We start from the raw sequence: 22,592 nt of genomic DNA on the forward strand, positions 1-22,592 counted from the left end.
ATGAATAACCTATAACAAATTGCTTGCTTTTTCAGTGAGGTTATATGTAGGGAGGAAGGAAAGGAGAAGATTTGGAACTCAAAGTTTTAAAAACAAATGTTAAAAATTGTTTTTAGATATAACTAAGGGAAAATAAAATACTAAATGAATTTTTAAAAAAACATACAGGAAATATGTGTCAGAGGTTAGAGTTGAATCTGGGTATTCCTGTATTCTAGATCTGTTGTCTTAACTAAAAGGATCCTGACGATCCATTTCCATCCTAGTAGAATACAACCAGACTTTCAGAGCTTTTATTCTCCAGCAGATTTTATCCTCTGGTAGATATGACAGATAACTTTGTCCAACAGTTATCTTATCATAAATGCCAAGCAAGGTATAATACAGAAAAGCCCATTGTTTGCCAAATATTCATCACATGGCCAGAGGAGATTCATGACAGAGTTCAAGTTGAAGCAATATAGCCTTTAAATATTTTCTAAATGTTGAAAATGATAGCAAACATGTTTTAAGTCTTATGTGTTCATGTGGGCAGATGAGTAAGTATTAAATAACCTATTTTAAATTCTTTGAGCAAATAATTTCAAAGATACCAGTTGTTAAAACAAGTGTCTGTTGAACAGTTCTAAATTTTTTGATGGGGGCAGAACCAAGATGGCAGAGAAGAGACAAGTATTTGTGTGAGCTGTTCTCTGGCTTGCCTCAGATCAACACCAGATCAATCCTCTGAATGTGTTCTGGAATGACAGAAAACACAAATATTTGGAGTGTAACAGATTTCCAGCAGAAGATATTTTGGAAGAACTTCAGGAAAGGTCTATCTTAATCAGGTAGGGGGAGACAACCAAGCACAGATGTACCTCAGGGACCCAGGATAAAAAGGTCTCTATGTGCTGGGGGAATCTGCTGGGAAGCTCTTAGCCAAAGTAAAGCAGCATTGGCTACTCTGTCCTGGTTCAAAAGCCAGGGGATCAGCAGAATAGCTGTGAGTCCTTCAACACAACTACAGAAGGCAAACAGTGAGCCCCTGAACCCCAGCATAAACAGGACTTAACCACATCTACCCAACAGATGAAGGAGGGTGGCACTGGCCCTAGAGCAGCATCAGCTGAGAGGAAACTTGAAATAATCTCCCCTGCTCCAATAAGAACAGACCTCAATCTTTAAAAATGAACAAAAAAGCAAAAAACAAAAAACAAAACAAAACAAAAAAAAAAAAAAACTCTCCCCATAGATAGTTGTTATGGAGAAAGGAAAGAATAGACCTCAAACCCTGAGAACACTAAAAGTAAAACATCTCCATATGAAGCCTTAAAGGTGACATGAGTTGGTCTCAAAGCAAAAGGTTCTGTTAGGAGAATTTAACAAGGATCTTAAAAGAGAAATAGAAGAAACATGAGGAAAGGAAATGAGAACTTTTCAGGAAAACTCTGAAGAAAACTCCTTAAAAATAGATTTGGTGAAATGGAAAAAAAAATCCAATGAAAATCCAGCTCATTTAAAAGTTCAATTGGCCAAATATAAAAAGAGATTAAAAAAGCTAACAAATGGAAATAATTCACTAAAAAATAGAATTGAACAAATGAAAGCATGCGACTTAATAGACATCAAGAATCAATGAAATAAAACAAACAAAAAAAGAAAAGAAAATAGAAGAAAATGTAAAATACCTCATCAGAAAAACAAATGACCTGGAAAATAGATCCAGGAGAGATAATCTAAGAATTATTGGACTACCTGAAAATTACATCTAGAATAACCTAGAACAACATCATCAAGATGCTTTCATCAAGATTCAAGAAATCATCAAGGAAAACTGCCAGATGTTCTAAAACAAGCAGGTAAAATAGCTATTGAAAGAATCCACCAATCACCTCTTGAAAGAGACCCCAAAATGAAAACTCCAAGGGATATTGTGGCTAAATTTCAGAATTAATCTGATCAAGAAGAAAATACTGCAAGCAGCTAGAAACAAACAATTTAAATATCAAGAAGCCTCAACAACCAGGATTATCTAGCACTTAGCAGCTTCCACTTTAAAGTATTAAAAGACCTGGAATATGATATTCTGGAGGGCAAAGGAAGTTGGATTTCAGCCAAGAATCAACAAAATTAAGCATTTACTTTCAGGGGGAAAGATGGACATTCAGTGAAATAGGGGAATTTCATTTATTTTTAATGAAAAAAAACAGAGGTAAACAGAAAATCTGATCTTCAAATACAGAACTCAAGAGAAGCATAAAAAAGTTAAAAAATTAAAATTAAAAAAAAAACATAGCTTTTTTTTTTTTTTTTTTTTTAAGTTAAAAAGTTTACATCCCTAAATGGGAAGATGATATGTTTAGCTTGTAGAGGACCAGAACTCTGGAAAGGTATACTTGGATCAAGGACAGCAGGGTCCTTTTAGCTACTCAGTGTAGTTGATGGGATAATGGTTCTCTAGTTAAATATATATTTAATGTGATGTAATGGTGTAATCATTCCAGTTGGCATATACTCAGGGTGATATGATGACAATTGGCACATGCTCAGTTGCTGATGTGATGTAATTGTACATCTTGACAGTAATATAGAACTACGCTCAAAGGGCTATCAAACTGAAAACTCTTTGATCCAGCAGTGTCTGTTTTAGGTCTGTGTTCCAAAGAGTTCATAAAAAGAGGAAAGATTCCACATGCAAAAATGTTTGTAGCTGCCCTTTTTTGTGGTAGCAAGGAACTGGAAACTGAGTGGATGTCCATTAGTTGGAGAATGGCTGAATAAGTGTCGATATATGAATTTTATAGTATATCATTGTTCTATAAGAAATGATCAGCAGGATGATTTCAGAGACTCCTGGGGAGTCCTACATGAACTGATACTAAGTGACGTGAATAGAACCAAGGGAACATTGTGTATAGCAACAACAAGATTATGTGATTAATTTTGGTGGATGTGGCTCTTTTAAAAAATGAGATGTTTCAGGCCAATTCCAATGGTTACATTCATCACAGATGAAGAGAGCCATCTGCACCAAGAAAGAAAACTGTGGGAACTGAGTGTAAATCAATCACAAGGTAATATTTTCACTTCTTTTGTTTTTGTTTGTTCCCTTTTTGTTTTCTTTCTCATTATTTTTCCTTTTTGATATGATTTTTCTTGTATAGCATGATCATTGTAGAAATGTGCAAAAGAATTGCACATATTCAACATATATTGGATTTCTTTCCATCCAGGAGACCGAATGAGGAAAAAGGAGGGAGAAAAAAATTTGGAAAACAGGGTGAATGTTGCCAACTATCTATGCATATGTTTTGAAAATAAAAAGCTTTATAAAAAGAGGAGTGTGGGTACTGAATATAGATCACAACATATAATATTCACCTTTTTGTTTGTTGTTGATTACTTGTTTTTTATTTTCTTTATTTTTTTGCGTTTTGATCTGATTTTTCTTGCAAAGAATGATAATTGTGGATATATATGTATAGAAGAATTGCACATAGGGAGGGAGTAGGGAAAGGGGGGAGAAAAAAATTTGGAACACAAGGTTTTGCAAGGGTGCATTTTTAAAACTACATATATATATATATATATATATATATATATATATATATATATATATATATATATATATATAAAATAAAAAAGGTAAAAAAATACAAGCTAGGAAAAAACAAAAAAACAAAAATAGATAAATTGTTGAATGCATAAGACTCATGACACATAGGCACTTAATCCTTTGCTGAATTGAATTGTTATAAATGTTAATGTTGACAATTTAGAAATAAAAAGTTACTCCAACTTATTATACTTTCATGTTGCTAGTGAAATTTCATTTAAAGGTTATGCTCTGAGACCCTTTTTGAGATTTTTTTCATTCATATAATTTTTAAAAATTCAAAAAGCCTATTTTCTGAAAGAAGTTTCTTCGCTACCTTAACTAGAACTGTGGTCACAATTCTATTACTGTGCAGGATATTGAGGTCATTTAGCTTATATAAATATGAATGAGCTAGAATCTGGGGCTATTTTAAGACCTTTCTTTTTAAGGGAGGATTGAAATCAGAGAAAGGATGGCATTAGAGGAACCAAATTTGAGAAAGAGTGAAATTCTGCAGGTAAAGCGACTGCATGTAATGATTGAAAATAACAGCTGGACTTTGCTAAGTGGTTTTCACTTGCAAATATTTGTTGATTTTTAGTACAGACTTTTCAGTAGAAGTTATTGGGAATCTGAGGCTGAACTAACTGCAATATAGAGATAAGAAAAGTAAAGTTGATTATGAAACACTGATAGAAATCCAGTTAGAAAATGTTTGGCTTTGAATCTAACTTTAGAACAGGTAAAGGCAAAATTGTAGAATGTTTATTCTTAATTAAATTAATGTTAAGCATGTACTTCTAACTGGTATTGTGTATGTCATATTTCCAGTATAGGAGTGGGCAAGTCACTTAAATTCTGAGTGCCATAGATAGCTCTTAAAGACTTTAAGAGACAGAAGAAGAGGTATTGATCTGGGAATTTCCTTACTTACTTTTTTCCTATATCCATGATATAGCATGAAATAGTAAGTCTTCACTTCTGAAACTTAGCATGGAAAGTCATTGTTATTATTTCTAATAATGGTAGTAAGGGTGGGCATGATGTGAATTGACTATCTCCCCTAAATAAAACAGCCTTTTGCCAAAGAGAATGGCCATTGTGAGTTTATCACGTTTATTTCAAACTAGGTATTGCTATCCCAATTTCATCAGGCAGAGCTGATGAGAAATTAATAACATCTTCATTTAATATCAATTTATCTTATGACTATTTGCTTATTGACTATAAACATTGAATAATAGATTTTCTTTTAAAAAGCTATGCCTATCTTTTGCCTTAATAATTCTTCATTCTGAATTATTCAAATCTGTCTATTTTCTCATTTATTCTCTCTAATCAACTTCCTAAATCATTGCTCTTTTCTAGTTTCCTTTTGCTTAACTTTTAGATGCATTTGATTGCAATGTGGGACCCAATTTTGATGAAAAATGTGAAATAATATTTTAGGATCCACAGCCTTCCAAATTTAATTTAAACTACCTTTGGAGGATGGTAACTATAAATATGAAAGAAAGTGTATTAGAAATAGAAAGAATCGCATGAGCAGAGACAGGAAATCTCCCCCTCACACTCCCTCAGGGGCAGGGAGCCTCTAGTATATAATAATGGTTTCCATTCATGTTTAATTCAATTCATCATATTTTTTTGGCCTAAGTAGTAAGACACAGATGTAGAAATGAAAACACAGAGAAGGAATAAGTTCCTGCCCTCAAGGAACTTATTTCTTCCTTTTCTTGTTCTTTGTTCTTCATTCTCAAAGAGGACCCCATAATAATGGGGTAAGACCACAACAAAGACTAGGTCTTCGTAAATTAGGTAGGTTATAGGGAGAGGTATTAATAGAAGACTTGAATTACTTACTGTCCAAGCTAATCTCTGAGGCATGCAGAGAGGAACATTGACAGGATGATCTCCTTAAGTGGACTTTTTGTTCTTAAGTGGGCCTTTTGTTATCCTTAAGTGGATCTTTGTTGCAATGGACCCTTGTTAAATTTCTTGTCCAGTTCCTTGCATTGGCAAAATTATAGTATCCAATCAGAAGAGCAAGTTATGATTCCGACTCCTGAGGTTGTTAAAAGAAGCTACTGGTATACCACTTCTCAGTTAACTCCTTTTTTGAAAGCTAACTCCTTTTAGATTTAGCCCAGCGACTGCTGGGGGTAATCATTGGGTAAGAAAGAGAGAGGGGAAAAAAGACAGGTATGCAGGAAGGATATAGTTTGATAGAGAGCAGGTGGTGATCTATAAGATGCCATTAAGAATTTTATTAATCTCATTTCATAAAAATATTAGTAACTACTTTACATATATTTATATTTATTTACTATATATACTGAATTATTGTAATGCCAGAGAAACTGAGGCAAGATAGAAATTAGAGAGTTTTTAATGTTTTATTTGGATTTCTGAGAGGAAGAGATTGTGCTGGGGGCATGATGCCCCCACAGCTGATGTCCAAAGCATCCAGCAGGGAATGTGAGTTCTCAATGACATATATATCCTTGGCTCCAAGCTAGGGGCTCTAAGACAAAAAGGGGTGGAATCCAAACTCTGATGAATGGGAATTTCCAGGCAGGGACCATCAATCTGGTTCTGACAGGTTGGGGGGTAGGACCATAAATTCTAACAAACTGGGAGTTAAGGATGTGTCCAGCTTAGAGCCAGGAAGACTGAAACTTAGAATTATAAACAATGCCAATTCGGAATCTGAAGTAGGACATCTGGAGTCTTATCTTCTGGAATGTTAGATCTCCACAGCCCTAATTATCTCAGTTCTAATGGGAAGAAAAAGAGTGTTGCAACTAGGAAAACTGAGACAGAACAATTCAGGGAAACTGAGACAGAACAATTAGGGAAACTGAGGCAGGACAATTAGGGAAACTGAGGCAGGACAATAAAAGGGAACTTTGGCACAACATTCCACACTTTTCTGAATATTCAAATCATTGAATTACCTTCCTCTAAATACCTGGAAGTTTTTTAGCACCATAATTTTTATCAACTGTATATAAAGCAAATAAACCAAAATAAAATTAGAAAAATGCAAAGACTTATGGCAAGGACAAGTCTCTCCCTGATAACCCCAGAGTTAATCAGCAATACAAAGGCTCCTTGTTGCTAGCATGTCAGGTGCTCTGCAGTTGGGGCACCATCTCAGTCAGAGTATCCAGTTTGAGATGGACAGTTCACTGTGAATTAGGTGGTCTGCAGTCATTTGTGCATCTACCTCAGCCTCTGCTTATAGAGCAACAGGACTCAAGACAGTCGTGCTGCCATCCTAACAGGGACAATCTACTCTAGGGAAGAAGGACAAGTCTTGGAGTAGCTCCACCTGTCCCAGCCCAGAGGAACAGACAGGGCTGCAGAAAGGATCCAGATTTCTGAGCAGATTATGAACAGTTAGACCAAGGCAGGCAATCCAGAACTTTAAAGACCTGATACCAAACTGCAAGGTCCTTTGAGAATGCTTAAATACTAATTGGAACTGGGGTTACAGATCAGAGAGACTGCCAGTCCCAAGACAGGTGTCTGATTTCTGGTTGTTTCTAAAAAATAATCCCAAAAACTGAGTGTGCCAGGGAAATTCCAACAGAATAAGAGGTTTAAAAATTAAAGCATAACCAGCAAATCATAGTAAGGAATTCCAATTCAATCTGATCTAGTGAGATGGGGGTGGGGCAGAAGGGACTAAGGTAAAGTGAATAGGAATTAGGTGTTCCTATTCTTTCAGGTATTTTGAGAAAAATAATGTTTCCCCAATTTCCTATCTTATCCTCCCTTTTCTCTGGAAAAGAATTATCAAATAACCATCCCACATATAAATCCCAAGAATGAATCAAAATTCCTATATATAACAGACTAGTACAGTAAGGTTTCCTAAAAATCCATCAAATATAACAGCAATAGTTACACAAGTTTAACAATTTCCATCCCAAGTCTTAAACACAGTAATACCATTAAAATTTTAACAACAATTCATCAACCACTTTCCCACTCCCCCATAACAGTCCAAATTACATCAGGAGCAGGGGCGATGGTCTTAATCCAAACTGCTTCAGGCAGAGAAATGGGCATAGGCTCTCAGGCCATACAAGGGGTGGGTGTGGCATGCTGACAGCTACCAAAGCTTCAGATGGGCCAATCCATGTCCCAGAAATAGTTCAATAATCTATAATTTGACCAAAATCTAGAATAACAACAACCAAAAAACCCAAATCTAACAAAAATGGTTCGAACAGTCTGAGATAGAAAGACTGGTCCACAAGGACTGCTACAAGATGTGGGGAGGCCAAAATAGATTGGCCAGCAGCTTCCTATGTGAAGATATGAGTTTGCTTCACAGAACAGGCAAATGGCTGTCAGCCCTATTCCCAATAAATAAAACAGCAGTTAGCTCTCATAGACCACTCTTAATTGTCCTCTTATCATTTAGAAACCTTAAAAAAACAAAATACAAATATCTAGTAACAGACAGATTACCAGGCTAAATACTTATTTGCCCAAGTATTTAGAACATAATGATTACATATAACCAGATTGGAAACAGCAAGGTATGACATAATTGAATTGTATTAACAGTTTCTATTGACCATCGCTCTGATCATAGAAATCAGTCACAGGAAAAAAAAAAATACAGGGATATGACTATAACAATATAAACAATCAAAACTGATCCCTAACCTCACAGGAGAAATAGACATTTTAACCCAGTTTTACTCCAGATAATTGTCCCAATGGAGCTTTAAAACTCCCAAATAATATTATAAATAATAAATCCCATTAACCAAAGTTTCAGATAAATCCTAAACAGGTGTTTATCATAACCTTATATTGATAACAGTAAGAAATTTGTCCCAGTAAGTTCATTCACCCAAATATATATATAAGTTGAACATTATGCACATCTTTTATACATAGAAAAAATTCCAAATTACATATTATCCATAACAGAAACATTTTCAAAAGGACAAAGAAAAAAGCTATTATTTTCATAGGCCCTTTAAATGACCTCAGGATGGCCCAATACAACCAATTAAAACTTATACAGAATATCCAAATACACATAAGAGAATCTGAAATATTCTTAAAAATAGCAATTAAACTTTAGAAATAGCCCTACCAAATTTTGGATCACATTTATGGCCATATTCTTTAACCAAGGAAACCATTACGTTTTCAAAGAAACAAATATTCAGTCAATTAACCAAGCCTCTGCAGAAAGTGGCTGGAATACACTTTGCGGGGGGTGGGGGTGGGAAGAGAGATGGGAAAGGATTCAACCTGGCCACTCTTCTCCCCCTCCACTTCCAAGGAGACAGCCATGGGCATCTGGGGGGGAGGGGGTTGGGGAAGACAGCAAAACTACACCACTGGTCAAGATTCCCTCCTGTTTCCCAGTTTTCCCCACACAGAAATCCTTCCATTACAAACTTTCCTCTTTCCTTCTTGCTACATACTTTAACCAATTTTCAACAACTTCCTAACTAGACGCTGTATTGCTAATGTAGCAGAAAGCAGTGGGGGGCGGGGGGATAAGTTGAATCCTTGCTTTTGAAGATAAAAGATGCTCTCCCATTACTCCCTCTCCCTCCTCTTCTTTCTCCTCCCAAATGCCTTCCTAATTCTTTCTCCTACTTCCTAAAATCATGCAAACCTTTTATTGCTCCTACAAATCAATCCTTCATTAATCTCCTCTCCTTTTCCCTTCAAAACTTTCAAGATTCACAATACAATGAATAGCTAAATAACTCCATAAAGTGTAACTTACAATGTTAACAAATTACCCAATATGTTTTAGAAGGTAACAAACTCTAAAACAAACTAAATACAGCTTTTTTTTTAAGTTTTTTTTTCTTCTTCTTTTGCTTGAGTGTTCTTCTGACAGCAATTAGCCTCTTTCTTATCTCTAGAGATGCATTGTCCAGCTCAGGCCAAGCTTGAATTTTATTGCTCTTTCCCTTTAATCCAACTAGCAGGCTGCTTCTTAAGGAAAAAAACTTTTCTGCCATTCCTAAAATAGACAATTTTTTTTTCCTCTTTAGTAATAAAGGTTTCAATATTCAAACAAATTCCAAGATTTTATACTCAGGATAAGTAAATCTAGTAGGCAAGGGCAATAGTAAAGTTATTTCCCACAATTTCAGAATCATCCTAAATTTGGATCAAGGCATAGTATTTTCACCTTTGTTTTTGTTGTTTGTTTGCTTGGCTTTTTTCAGTTTTTTTTCCTCCTTTTGATCTGATTTTTCTTATACATTATGATAAATATGGAAATATTTAGAGGATTTGCACATATTTAACCTATATTGGATTGGTTGCTCTCTTGGGAAAGGGGAGGATAGGGAGAAAAATTTGAAACACAGCGTTTTACAAATGTGAATGTTGAAAACTACATTTGTATGTATTTGGAAAAATAAAATACTATTAAAATGTGAAACTTGAAAGACTCTAAGGAAGAAGACAAAAGAAAGGAGAGCATCATAGACTTAAGTGACAGTAAGTGAAAAGGCAAAAATTAGGAAACGAAGTTTGCAGGGAATAGCAAGGAGTCATCTGTAATTGGAACAAGTAGGTAGCACCATAGTACACAGAGCTCCAGGTATAGAGTCAGAAAGACTCATCTTCACAAGTTCATATCTGGTCTCAGATACTTACTAGTCATGTGACCCTGGCCAAGTCACTGTACCCTGTTTGTCTCAGTGTCTTTATATGTAAATGGCTGAAGAACGAAATGACAAACCATTCCAGTATATTTACCTAGAAAACCCCAAATGACAGGAAGAGTCAAATATGAAGGGATAACTACAACAAATATTTGTATTTCCATTAAAAAGTATAGAGAGTATTCATTAAAAATTAGACTGGAGTAAAAGGTAAGAGAATGGGAAAGAGCTTTAAAAGCCAAATAAAAGTTTTTATAGTTGATTGTGGAGGTAAAAGGGAAGCAGTAGTGGTTACTGAATGAGAGAGGTAGAGGTAGAGGGTGTGTATGTGTGTGTGTATGTTTGAGAGAGAGAGAGAGAGAGAGAGAGAGAGAGAGAGAGAGAGAGATGGAAAATTTAATAGTTGTGAGTAAAGAGTCTATTGGAGTGGGCAGAGATAAGACAAGGAGATGAACAGGATGACTTTGCATGAATTCCCATGTGCAGTGATAATCCAGAGAATTAGCATTTAATTTCTTATTTATAGATGTTATAAAATTCTATGATTCTTGTAATTGTCTGTTTGCTTTTCTCCTCTTTCATAATTGTCAAAGCAGAAACATAGATGCTGGTACCTTTAATTTTTTCCCCTTTGTTTGATGGACCTACTAGTGATGGGTGTCTCTGTACTTAGATTTGACCTTAGACAGTAGACTTAATTTATCATCAGCCTGCTAAAACTTGCATAGCCTTAGAAAACTCAAAGCCACCTCTGCTCCATTTTAACACAATCTCAGTTCTGCTTAAACAGGTCTATTTACTTTTCTTTCTACACAATATTTAACTTCTTATTTTTGTACTTTTGCATAGACAATACCCAGGCCTAAACTATACTCCTCTCTCACTCCTACCTGTTGGAATCTCTGTCTTTCTTCAAAACTCACTTCTAGGACTTTTCTTGTTAGTATTTTTTGCCTGCTCAGCAATCATCACATCTTTACATTATCTTGCACTTTACTTATCTGTGCATCTATTATTTCTCATTAGCAAAACGGTTCTTCTTGGGAAGAGACCGTTTAGTTTTGGGTTTTGTATCCTCCAGATACTCACAAAATATCTGGCACATAGTAGGTGCTTAGTAAGTACTTAATGAATTGAGTTGCATTGAATTCAACATCTGATGTTAATCACAATAAATAGCCTCTTTACAGTGACCTAATGTCTTTGGATCAATGTGTAACCTTTTTGAATGATTAAATATATGCAAAAGATCCATCTTTCCAAATCAGCCTGGAGTGTAATTTGACTAGATCTTGACCTCAATACTTTGAGAACTATATGAACTTGTTCTTATCATAATTTTTAATCAAAACTGTCTGAGTGCATATTCTCTCTCATCAGATTGGTTTTAAGAGGCTTTAGGAGCCTGGTGCTTTGGGGATTAATATGCAAGTATGCTCATATTTTTCATTTCAGGGATAGATTTTTCAACTCATTTCTAATTTCATAATTTACATATTTGTTTAAACCCCCATACTTTTGATATTATATTTCCTCTATAATTTGAATTATATCATTGGTTTCCTCCCCCAAATACAGTTGACATTTTTACTTTATGTCACAGAATAAGGGAATTTCAGAATCAGGATGGCCTGAAGAGGTCATGTAGACCTTTTTAGTTATTTATTTTGCTTTTAATTCAGCTAGTAATTTCTAGCCCTTAATTTAAAAATATGTTATTATGAATTTCATTAATACCAAATAAAAAGGCATTTAGTTGTAAAGTATGGGCTAGCTCCCTGGAGGATCTCAGGGTCAGCTGGAGTCAGGATAAATCAAAGTCTTTGGTCTATAGGAGGAAAAGTGAAGGAGGCAAGCAAGCTGCCACACAACTTGCCAAAAATGTATCCTGGATTCTGGAGTCTGGAGTCTCCAGCCTCTCTCCTCCTCATCCTGCTGATAAATGCCTCTCACTGCTCTCCCTCCACCCTCCAATCTTTGACGAAGATTGATTATCTTACTACCAAACATTCAGCAAGCATCAATTGTGAAAAGAGCCATCATCTAAATATATGCTAACAGAGCCATTGTCTTATATCAGATAGGTAGCTTTAAGTGCTCTCTTGTCTGATTCAGAGTTTCAGCCCTCTACATCTCCCACTTTCTTTTGTCTTAGAACACAGGTGGTCACACCCTCCCTGTTTTCTCAGGAAAGGGGGTGAAAACACCAAAAAGGAAGTGATCCTGCCCTCTCCCCCTGACTTCTCAGAAAGAGAGATGAAAAACACCAAAGAGAAGTGGGGAGTCAAGGCAGATATTGTTAGCAGGTTTCTGGGCTGAAAGGTCTTACGAGAAACAGATACACACAAATCCATCAGCATAGAGTGTATTACACAAGTACTTAGCAATATATCACAGGCTAGTGGGCTCAGCCTTGTTCAGGCCACTCTAGGATCAGTGACCTCCCCATCATTATAGATCTAATACGTACCAATTCTAGGTTTCTTGAATCTAGCTCTCTTTCCTTAATACCTGATTGCCATTATAAGGCACGTAAGAGGTTCAATGGATAGACAGATCTTCCTGAGTTCCAACCTCACCTCAGACACTTAATAGTTGTGGGACCCTGGGAAAATTATTTAACTCTGTTTATCTCAGTTTCCTCATCTGTAAAATGAATTGGAGAAGGAAATAGTAAACCACACTAGTAGAAAATTCCAAAAGGAGTCACAAAATATTGGACATGACAAAAACAACTGAAAGATAACATATCACTATCCTAAAGTATGATTATATGACTGAGAAAATTCTATTATGTCAACTACTTGAGGTTAATTTTGAACATTTCAGTATCAGTTCCTTTAAATTCTTACACTGATTGCAGGAAATAAACACTTTTTTTTTTTTTTTAGCCAAGCTGCAGTGATTAGCCTCTCAGTCAGACAAGTGACAGCTACTTTATTCTCATTTGAATTTGATGGGTCCAGTATCTTTGGAGAACAGCAAAAGAGCTCATTGTTATTGGAGAGAGTTATATTTAGAGTATAAAATTAGAATTATACAATCTTAGAATTAGCAGGGACCATTTAGATCTTGTGGTCTAACTGGAACCTGAATAGGAATCCTTTCGTATGTTTTTTAAATGTAGGATTATAGTTCTGGAGCTGGAAGGAATCTCAGAAACCAGTCTGATCTAAAATCACTCATTTTATAGATGAAGGAAATTATGCCAATGGAAGTTAAAAGCCTTGGCTAAAAGATCATACATGTAGTAAATGTTGAACACAGGTCTTCTGATTTCCCAGCCTGTACAATTTCTATTACAAAATTACCTTTGTGTTTCTTTGTGCCTCTCCCACCCCTCTCCAACCATATACTGTCTTGCTTACAGTTGGGGTGTTCAACAAATAAATACTGCTGATTTTCCATGGCCCCAAAATCAGAACTGAATATAGTTTAAATGGTTGTAGTTCCAAGTGTTTTGAGTTTGAGAAAGCATGAAATACTTCATTTAAGGGGAGGGAAAGAGGAAGAGAGGGGGTCTCTTTTATTCATTGGCTTAGCTTAGTTGCTTTTCTTTGTTATAAAGGAAGATTCCCATCAAGTCAGAATAGGGTAGCGATCTGGGAATGTCTGATGCCAATATAAAAAGCATTAAAAATGTAAATCAGTAGAAAAAAATAACAGCTGATCATTGTAAAAGCTATTAGATTTTTTTTTTTCAGAAATAAAAGTGAAGCTAGAATGAGATCATTTTATTGGCTACATAACTTTGTTTTAGCAGATGGTGATTCCTTTCCTTAGGAAGGCTTATTGAAAGGCAATGCTATATTGAGTATTTAGCATAAATTAGCTACATTACATTTTTGGAAATTCATTGTAAAAATAGCTTCCATTTTAGGTGAAAAAAAATTGCCATGTATTTCTTGACATAGAAACATTTAAAGTCAAGAGATCAAATCAAGTAAAGAAGCATTTACTGAGCACTTACTATAGAATAGACAAGCAATTAGATGATAAAGTGGATAGAGAGCCAGAAAAACTAATCTTCCTGAGTTCAAATCTAGCCCCAGATAAGAATTAGTTGTATGGTCTCAAGGCAAGTCACTTAACTGTTTACCATAGTTTCTTCCCTGTAAAATGAGCTGGAGAAAGAAATAGCAAACTATTCCAGTATCTTTGTCAGGGAAACCCCAAACTGGGTCATGAAGAATCAGACATGACTGAAATGAGTGACATTGGTAGACATTGCCCTAAGTGCAGGGGATTCAGAAAAGGTAAGAACAGTTCCTTCCCTCAAGGAACTGAAGTTCTACTGGGAGCAAACAACATTCAAACAATTATATATGTACAAATAAATATAAGGCAAAGGGTAAGTTGCTGCCATTTGTCTTTCATTATTGGAAAGGACCATGACATTAGGTAGGTGATGACATGACATATAAGTAAACTAGATTTAAATAAGAGAAGGTTGTGCAAGGTCACCAGCCTCACTTTCTTCTCCAGAGCCATCTGGGTCCGATGGCCATATAAAGATCAGAATGACTGGAGATGGACTTGGATTCAAGGGAAGACCTTGGGCTTTTTAAGTTAAAGACTTTAATAGGTATCAATTTGACTGAGACCAACTCAATCAATGTCCATTGTCACAAGCCCAGAGTGGAAGGATGGATTGTTGGATGTGATAGACAACAGCAAGATGGCTACTGTCACTGGATACTAGAGTACAATATACAAAGTAAATAGGAATAAAGCAGGAAACCTGGGCAAAAGTATGGTTATGGATTTTGTTGTTGTGTATTCATTTTGGAGAAGACCAGTGATAGCAAGAGGTAATATTTTGACGTGGATGAATTGATTTTAAGTGAGACAGTATTATATTAAGTCATTAGACTCACTTCCTCATCTAGTAACATTTTAAATCTGGTGGAAAGGCCAGGTTTGAGAAGGTAATATGGTCAGAGCTGCCCAAAAGAATGATCACTTTAGAAACCTAATGGAGGAGGGACCTGAGTGAGGAGACTCTTGGGGTATTGTCACAGACCAACCAGTAGAGAATTGTAGTTTAGGAATTAAGTGATATGTCATGACTGTGTTAGAGGAGAGAAGGGGCCTACAAAAGAGATAGCATTTTATAGGGCTTCCATTCACTTAAAAAAATTAATCAGATTCAATTCAATTCAACATGCATTTTTAAAGCATTTGTTATATGCTAGGAATTCAAAATAAAAATAAAAATAAAAAACCTGAGTTAATCCTGCCCTCAAGGAGCTCATATTCTACTAAAATTATTTTAGGTACAATAAATATACTCTGCTACCAGGGTTAAACATAAAGGCACTTAATTTTCAGCTTTCCTATATAAAGTCTATTCAGGGAAAGCATTTACAGTATTCATTGTACTGTTGATTAGTTGATTGATAGACTATATAAATTTTAGAAGGTCTTAATGATAAGGTTAATGAAAACAAAACTTGTTAGTGAAAAGAATGGTCTTAGCAACTTCATTTGGTGGAAACACAGGTCTCAAATCTGGCTTCTTACACTTGTCTCTTTTTGGCCCTTTTTGATAATCTATGGGGTATTTCTCAGAATCATGGTTTTTTTTAAATGCATAAAGTAAAATGCAAGGTATTACAAAGAGAAACAATTATATTGAAATACAATTATGAAAAATATAATTTTTAAAAGTTCATGAACCCTAAGTTAAGGACCCCAGAATTTGCAAAATAAACATTCCCAAATTTTCTAAAAATTGATGTATCATTTCCTGTGCAGTGATTTCTATTATCTCCGACTGTACATGACAATTTGTTTTGGCAAAGATGCTTGAATAGTTTTTGCCATGCCCTTTTCCAGCTCATTTGACAAGTCAGGAAACTGAGGCAAACTGCATTAAGCAATTTGCACAGAGGCTGCTAATAAGTTTCCAAGGCTGGATTTGAATTCATGGAGATGAGCCTTCTTGACTCCAGGTCTACCATCTTATCCACTGTGCTGCCTAACTACATCACTACTTTTGAATTATTCATTCATTAAACATTCAGTGATATAGTTCTAGACACTTAAGAAAAAAAAATAAAAGAAAAACAAAAGAAGGTGATGAGTTTTAGAAATAAGAATAGGGAGCTGAAAATCACATTGGGCCTTTTTCAGAGAGTTTATCATTCTTTTATTCATTCAATAAACATTTATTAAACTTTCTATATTAAAGGTATTGTCCTAAACTCTGGGGATACAAAAAGAGGCAACATACAGTGCCTTCTCTCAAGGAACTTACAATCTAGTGGGGGAGATAACATGTAAACACACACACACACACATATATATTCAAACCAGGCTATATGCTGGGTAAATAGGAAATAATAAAGAGGGAAAGCAAAGAAATTAAGATTAGTTAGGGAAGACTTCCTGTAGGTTTATGAAAATTAATCAATGATAAAAAACAAATGAGAATAGTGGTCTCTTGACTGGTACTCCTATGCTTTCCCAACTATACTGCAGTAGAATAGTAAATATAGTAGGGTATCCATGTAGAACAATTCCTTTAAAAATATTCAGTAATATAAAAATTTTTATACCATTTTTCTGATATATTTTTGTGATCTATTGATAATTAAATTGTTTTTCACTTTGATTATTTAAGAGTAATTGTATGTCTTTAGGACCTTTTTATTCATCATAAATCAGTTAGCTACTTAATGGCTCTAAATGTACCTATTATTGTTATTGTTAGTCATTCCAGTTATGCCCAACTCTTTATCATCCCAGTTGAAGTTTCTTTGCAGAGAAATGGAAGTGTTTTTCTATTTCCTTCTCCAGCTCATTTGAACTCACGTGTTGTGATTCCAGGCCTGATACTCCATCCGTGGGCCACCTAGTAGCCTATGGCATTTCCTTACCCAACTTGTATGTAGCAGAATTAAAAAAAAGAAATTCAACTCTAGTAAATGTTTCTTCCCCTTCTTCCTACTACCCCCCCCCCACATACACATATAAGGATCTAAGACATTTTTCTATCTAAAGGTATGTCTTGATTTTAAGTACAGTGTTCTTTCCACTCGGGCATATTTACTTAGGTGCCAAAGGAATTTTTCTTTATTTTTGGAGTTGGGGTGGGGGTTAGAAAGGAGGCAATTGAAATTATGTGACTTTCTCACGGTCATATAGCTGGTAGGTATCTGAAGTTGCATTTGAACTCAGATCTTCCTGACTTCAGGGCAGATATTCTGTCTACTGTGCCACCCAACTGCCCCAAAAGACATTTTCTCAAAGTGCAGAATTACGTTTTTCTATCACTTAATGAATTCCATTGGCTTTCACCTATCACCAGAGAAGAGACTCTTAAATGTGGTCCTCCCACCTTCACCCCAGGTAGTCTGGTGAAAGACCCCTTTCAGAATAATGTTTTTAAATAATTGAAGGAAATTCCAAGTTTCAGTTAAAGTTTGTTGAAAATAAAGACGTTTCCCCCCATTCAAGCTCCCAGAATGTTAATATCTAACCATAGTTTAAGACCCCCAGTTCTAAAGGCAAATATAACCCTTTAGATTTGGTACTTAAAAGGCCTCACAACCTGGTCCCCAACTACAACATTCTGTCCTTATTACATTTCTCCCCATCATATGCTCTGTGGTCCAGCAAAGCTGGTCTCATTATTGTTCTTCTTATGGGACACTACAATTCCCATTTATGTGAGTTAACTTTGGGGATTTCTCATGACTAAGAAGCCTGTCCACCTCATTTTTGCCTTTAAGCCTCTAATTTACTATCAACTCACATGGTTTCCTCTATATGAAGCCATTTTTGATTTCTGTCTCCAACTGTGAGCTGCTGCTGCCCTCCCCCTCAATTACCTTGTAAGTATTTTGTTTGTAGTTCTATGTGGACTGTCTTTCCCAATTGAACCTAAGTTCAATCAGAAGAGAGTGTTGTTTTTTTTTTGTCTTATTTTTATATCCAGAGCATCTTGTCCTGTGGATGGTACATAATAAGGACTTAATTAATGCTTGTTGAATAATTACTGAATTATAGACAATTCAAACTAGAAGATCATTTGCTGTAACATTCATCATTTTATACTATCTTAAATTCTTCATATTCCTTTAATATTTTCCCCAATTACTCTATACAGAGCTGTGTCTTATTTCCAGTGACCATATTTTCTGAACCAAAAATAAGGATTGATAAATCTTAATCTTTTGCAAAGGATGTTTATTCTTATCTTAAAATGGAGTGTGCTAGATAAATCCAGGAAGATTTGTCTCTTTTTTATCTATAACCAGCTTCTTTTTTGTTTGTTTTTGAAGAGGGAATTAAAATTTTTCTGGTTCTTTTAAAAAAATCTCTGCTCTTATTAAAGATATGCTTTTTCTATGCATACTTTTCTTATGTGAATCATTTTATACATGGGCTTTTTGTTCACTTCTATATTTAAAAAAAAAACATTTATAACAGAATTATAAAACTTGAGTTGTAAGAGACATTAAAGATTTTTTTTCAAACCATACTTAAATGGGAATCTTCTCTATAACAGCTTCTACTGATAGAAGGAAGAGAGGGAAAGGGAGGGAAGCAGAAATGGAAAAGAAAAAGAGGCACACAGACGGAGACAAAAACAGAGAGAAGGGTAGATATTTAGTAATGTTCTAGATACTGTGTTAAGTGCAAGAAATAATATAATATAGTCCTTGTCCTCAAGAACCTTGTCATGATAGTGGGGTAAGTCAACAGATGTTGGGGAGCTGGAAAAGTAAGAGGGTGTAAAGTTGAATGTCATAACAGCTTTAATTTGTATTTCCCTAGTAGTGATTTGAAGCATTTTTTTCCATGTAGCTATTGATATACTGAGTTTCTTCCCTTAAGAATTATCTATTCTTATTCTTTTATTAATTCAGGAATGGCTGTTTTTCTTATAAATTTGAATTCTATAAATATCTTAGCAAATTAGATCCTTCTTAGAGAGACTTGCCAGAATTTTTTTTCCTAATTATTTCTTTTTTAATCTCAGGATAGGGAAAATGGATATATTGATGTAGTATTGATGGACCAGTGAATGGGCACAGCCATTCTGGGAAGCAATTTAGAATTACATATAAAACATTATCAGTTTGTAGTCTTTGAAGCAGCTGTATCACTGCTAGGCCTAATACTCAGTAGTATTTGATCCTAGGCCTAATGGATGTTTTAAAAGCCAATGGATAAAAGAGGTAGTAAATTAGGATATTCTAAGTAGAAAATGGGCACAAATTTGGAAGCAAGATCACATTATATATAAGAAATGTAAATAATCCAAATAGTCCTTGGATCATTTCCCACTCCATGCTGGGTACTACCCCTCCTCCCACATCTTTTTAGCTTCTTTTTATTATGTGTTCAGTTTCCCCCTTATTAAATTAAAATCTCAAGGGGAGGGTCTATTTTATGTTTATAACATTTTTGTGCACTTTTAAGGCTTTCAATCATAGGCAAATATTAGGTACTTAAAAGTATTTATTGACTCTGAAATATAAACTCTGAGCATAGAGACTTTATGGTCTCAATGACTAGCGCATAGTAAACATTTAACAACTATTTGTTCTAGAACAATTATATCCACTAATAGCTTTATCAACAGTATATTAGTAGCTTCTCCTTAATATTATCTTGCTTATGTAAAGGTCAACTTCAATAGTGGAATTCCGGAGTAGAAGTGATTATCTGGCCAATCACCAATCCCATTCATCCCTTAGAAATTGGAAAAAAAAAATTGATGTTGAGATGGAAAGTGTACATCCAGGAAGAATATGGAGAAGCTCTGAATATGAGATAAATCGTTTTCAATATTTCTTTACAAATACTTATGTGGATGCTTACGTGGAATGCTGAGTGCAAATGTTGAACCCCTAAATTCTTCCTATTTATGATCAAAAGAAAGAGGTCTTAGACATTTTCTGAATTGGGTAAAATTTCATCTATATAATTTAGAAGTCAAACTAGGTAAAACACTAGTTAGAGTTCTGAGTTTGGAGTCAGGAGGACCCAGATTCAAATTCTGCCTCAGATATTTGCTAGGTATGTAGATAAACTCTTTCAGCCGTTTTCTCATCTGTAAAATGAGGTAGTTGGATTTGTGACCTCTAAGTACCTTTCAGTCTCTACATTTACAATCCTATACTGTTTTTCTTCTAGTGCATGTCCATAGATACTTTCATATATCCTCCATGTAAATTGAATTATGTAATATGATTTTGATTTGGGGGATAAGGACTGGACTGCTTCTTTCAATGGGATTGGGATCTCCTGGGTGAGGAAATTGCCACAACCATTGCAGGCCAGCACCTCATCTGCAACTTGTGTCTAAGAGAGTTAAGTTTGTTGTGTCTAAGAGACTTGTTCATGGTCTCACATACTTCTTGGATGCCATAAGTGACTTCAAAGCCAGCAATTTATGCACGCTGCCTCTATAATTTGGTGATTTTGTGACTGAACTCATACCTCACAGTGGTTATGTACAGCATATCTCAATATCATCAAGTTAGTGCTCTGTATGTGTTGTCCCTAGAACACCTTGTTATAAGGAAGTTCTATTATTCTTAAAATGTATTTGCAAGGAATAATTTACAATATGTTTCTCTCTTCAATTCAGGTTCAAAACTCTATTTGTGGCTGGTGAACACTGTGATGTGGAGACACTGGAGTGGTCTAAAAATGTTTTCCGAGTACCTGTCTTGGATCACTGGTGGCAAACAGGTGAGCAGTTTTCAAGTACAAACTGAATTTTTTTTTTTTTTTTTTTAATAATATTATCCCTTGTATTCATTTTTCCAAATTATCCCCTCCCTTCCTCCACTCCCTCCCCCTGATGACTGGCAATCCCATACATTTTACATGTGTTACAATATAACCTAGATACAATATATGTGTGTAAATACCATTTTCTTGTTGCACATTAAGTATTAGCTTCCGAAGGTATAAGTAACCTGGGTAGATAGACAGTAGTGCTAACAATTTACATTCACTTCCCAGTGTTCCTTCTCTGGGTGTAGTTATTTCTGTCCATCATTGATCAACTGGAAGTGAGTTGGATCTTCTTTATGTTGAAGATTTCCACTTCCATCAGAATACATCCTCATACAGAATTGAAGTGTACAACGATCTTCTAGTTCTGCTCATTTCACTCAGCATCAGTTGATGTAAGTCTCACCAAGCCTCTCTGTATTCCTCCTGCTGGTCATTTCTTACAGAACAATAATATTCCATAACCTTCATATACCACAATTTACCCAACCATTCTCCAACTGATGGACATCCATTCAACTTCCAGTTTCTAGCTACAACAAAAAGAGCTGCCACAAACATTTTGGCGCATACAGGTCCCTTTCTGCTCTTTACAAACTGAATTCTTAATGAAAAAAAGGAATTAAGGAAATGTAATAAATGAATGTCATCTAAAGCCCAAGAGATAATCTATTTGTGATATGGAAATTGCCAATACCAAGATTCATAAGGCCTTGATTGCAAAGATAAAAACTATTTGGTATTCATCTTGTTAATCAGCTTCCCTGCTTCTTCCCCTGGTATTTCTATTCTCTTTTCTCCAGACTTGAAAACTTCAGGTCATTGATTTCTTCTTAGATTCTTGTATCTAGTTTTAGCAATCATTCATCTGAAATATATCTCAAATTCATTTTTACTTTTCCAATCTTGTTATTTTCATTCCTGTTTATCATCATACATCTAGATTTTATCTTCACATATGGGACGGCAGGCTAGAATAAAAATAATAAAAATGATGGTGATTTTTTTGGTTATTGTTGCTCAGTTGTTTTGGTCATGTCTAACACTCTGTGAACTTATTCAGGGTTTTCTTGAGAAAGATAATGGAGTGTATTGCCATTCCCTTCTCCAGCTCATTTTACTGATGAGGAAGCTGAGGCAAACAGAGATAAGTGACTTAAGTCACATAGCTACTAAGTATCTGAGGCTGGATCCTAACTACCTGATGATGATGATAGTATTCATAATAATGATAGCACTTTAAGGTTTTCAAAGCATTTTATAATTGTCAGAGAACACTTATTAAGTATATACTATGTGCTACGTATTGTGTCAAGGGATTTCAGCTTTTCTAGTTCCTCTCACACATTTACACTTAAGGAAACTAAAGCCTGGTAAAGTGACTTGCTTAAGGTTAGAAAGATTGTAAGCATCAGTGACAGAATTCAGAACTAGGTTTTCATTCCTAGGTCCTAGTAATTTTTCATTGATAGCATGTGATGTCCTTATCCTAGGATTTAAAATTCTTCATAATGTGTATATATATATATATATATATATATATATATATGTATGTGTGTGTGTGTGTGTGTGTGTGTGTGTGTGTATAT

General features: G+C 35.1%; 1 protein-coding gene across 1 annotated transcript in view; it reads left to right on the top strand.

The window, feature by feature from the left end:
* Window positions 1–22,592, top strand: part of ACSS3 (acyl-CoA synthetase short chain family member 3) — a 245,851-nt gene that overhangs the window by 157,858 nt on the left and 65,401 nt on the right. Inside the window, 1 exon segment of the mRNA XM_074270876.1 lies at window positions 20,852–20,955. Coding sequence (XP_074126977.1) covers window positions 20,852–20,955 — 104 coding nt within the window.

Source organism: Sminthopsis crassicaudata, chromosome 5, assembly GCF_048593235.1.
Source record: "Sminthopsis crassicaudata isolate SCR6 chromosome 5, ASM4859323v1, whole genome shotgun sequence".
Classification (NCBI taxonomy): Eukaryota; Metazoa; Chordata; class Mammalia; order Dasyuromorphia; family Dasyuridae; genus Sminthopsis; species Sminthopsis crassicaudata.